At 40.7% G+C, this 1,880-nt stretch overlaps 1 protein-coding gene across 1 annotated transcript; it reads left to right on the top strand.

Annotated features, from left to right (window-relative positions):
* The first annotated feature begins 219 nt into the window (after positions 1-219).
* Positions 220-902, top strand: LOC110110208 (vegetative cell wall protein gp1-like). The gene is made up of 2 exons (XM_020841588.2): positions 220-360; positions 405-902. The coding sequence occupies exons 1-2, from the start codon at positions 220-222 to the stop codon at positions 900-902; spliced, it is 639 nt and encodes a 212-aa protein (XP_020697247.2).
* Positions 903-1,880: the final 978 nt, after the last annotated feature.

Genomic DNA, 1,880 nt, shown 5'->3' with positions numbered 1-1,880 from the left:
TATGCCTGTTGAAATTGAGGATATGCCAACTACAACCTCTACTATTGAAATGGAGTTAGAAGATGTCAATAGTTCAACTAGTTCAGAAGAAGAAGAGAACCAGGATGAAAGTGAAGATACTCTTGAGAGTGATGAAAATAGTTTTGATGATTCTGATTAGTTTCTGTAATTTAGAATTGTAGAATTTAAATGTTTTGTAATTTTTATTACTGCTTAGAAATGATATTGTATTTGCCACCTTGTCTTTTATTAACTGCTTCATTAACTGCTTTATTAACTGCTTCTCGTAATTCATTACCTGCTTCATTAACTGCTTCATTAACTGCTTCATTAACTGCTTTATTAACTGCTTTATTAACTGTTTTATTAACTGTTTCTTAATTATTTTTGTTTTAATATTGCAGATGGCTTCAGGCGACGATCCTCCTCGTAAATCATTTGCCTCAAAGTTCCGCCGGAAGAAGATTACGACTAGCAGAGTACCCACACAGACTGAGGTAGGTGAGGGGCCTTCAGTTGCACCAGATCTACCTACACCACCACCGCCACCACCTGCCAGGAGCCAGCAGCCTTCACCAGAGCAGGGTCAGGGACAGTTAGATCCACCTCTTGTTGCACCTCCATACTTCCCTGGCCACTTCCCTCCCAGCTCGACGAGTCCTCGCTTCCCCTCTCCAGATCAGACACATGCTTCTCCATTCTATCCATATTACCCCCCACCATCATCACAGGCTGCTGGTCCATCCACTGGTCCTCACCCTCCTTACCCTTACCCATATTACTACCCCTATCCGGTGCAGCATGAACAGGGTGGACCATCACGACCACCAGAGGTTGGCGCTACCGATCCTGCAACAGCAACAGATAAGCGTCAATACATCGAGCCTGACGGCGATAAGTAAGTTCAATTTAAGTTACCCCTGAGTTTATAAAAATGAGAGAGCAGAATAAACAGAATAGACCCTCTGATTGTGGCGGTTTAGGAAGCTCTCTTCATATTGGTGGATCTGTACCTCATACGGAACATAGGCGTCGCCTGGTAAGTGTTTTGAATTAGTTTATTACATATATTTATGTTATTATAACTATTTCTTAAATTTTCAGAAACAGTCCCTTGGTCGGGTGCCAACACCACTGGAGTTGCATACAAGAACTTATCAACATCAAGCTGACCATCAGTGGGTTGATGAGAAGTCTAAGAAGGCTCATGTGAGTAATATTTTTTAGAGTTTTAGAATAAAAATTTATTTTAAGAAAAGTAATTGTAACTCGCAGGGTGATTTTGTACGAGCTAGAGAAAGTCGGCAGTCCACTGACGAGGGATCAACTTCAGAATCAACCCACATTTCTGAGTATCATACATGGTCAGAATTTGTTGGTGGAAGACAGAGTGGAAGGGTATATGGCATGGGTTCACAGGCTTTTGCTATTGAGGGAAGTTCATCCACCTCTGCATTTCATGATCCAAGTGGAGCTGAAGAATCTGTAAGCGAGGGTTGCAGCACTGACTAGAGAGATTGAAGAGATGAGAAGGGTTCAGAATGAAATGCAAGCAGAGTTGCATTCCTACAGAGATGAAAATCATAGGAAGGAGCAAGAGGAGCAGCCATCTGCAGACAGTGAGGATACAGCTGAGGATTAGATATTTTTTATGTTTGATGATTGTATTTAGATCTTGTGAACTTGTGATTGTAACCTTATGATGAACAAACTTGTGAACTTGTGATTGTAACCTTTATGTTTGATGATTGTAATCTTGTGAGCTTGAAACTTGTGATTGTATTTAGAATTTATGGTTCTGATGAATATAGTGGCGTGTTTCCCAAAATTTATTACTTTTTCTGCAGGTTTAGACTTTAGGGTGAACCTCCCTCAAATAG

This window comes from Dendrobium catenatum, unplaced genomic scaffold (genome assembly GCF_001605985.2).
Source record: "Dendrobium catenatum unplaced genomic scaffold, ASM160598v2 original_scaffold_109250, whole genome shotgun sequence".
NCBI lineage: Eukaryota > Viridiplantae > Streptophyta > Magnoliopsida > Asparagales > Orchidaceae > Dendrobium > Dendrobium catenatum.
Note: the sequence above shows the minus strand (reverse complement) of the source record. Positions and strands in the feature narration are given on the sequence as shown.

Excerpts from the sequence above, each read along its gene's own strand:
- LOC110110208 (XM_020841588.2), top strand. The coding sequence starts at position 220 with ATGATATTGTATTTGCCACCTTGTCTTTTATTAACTGCTTCATTAACT. Across the intron at positions 361-404 it reads TATTAACTGCTTTATTAACT|ATGGCTTCAGGCGACGATCC; the intron begins GTTTTATTAACT and ends TTAATATTGCAG.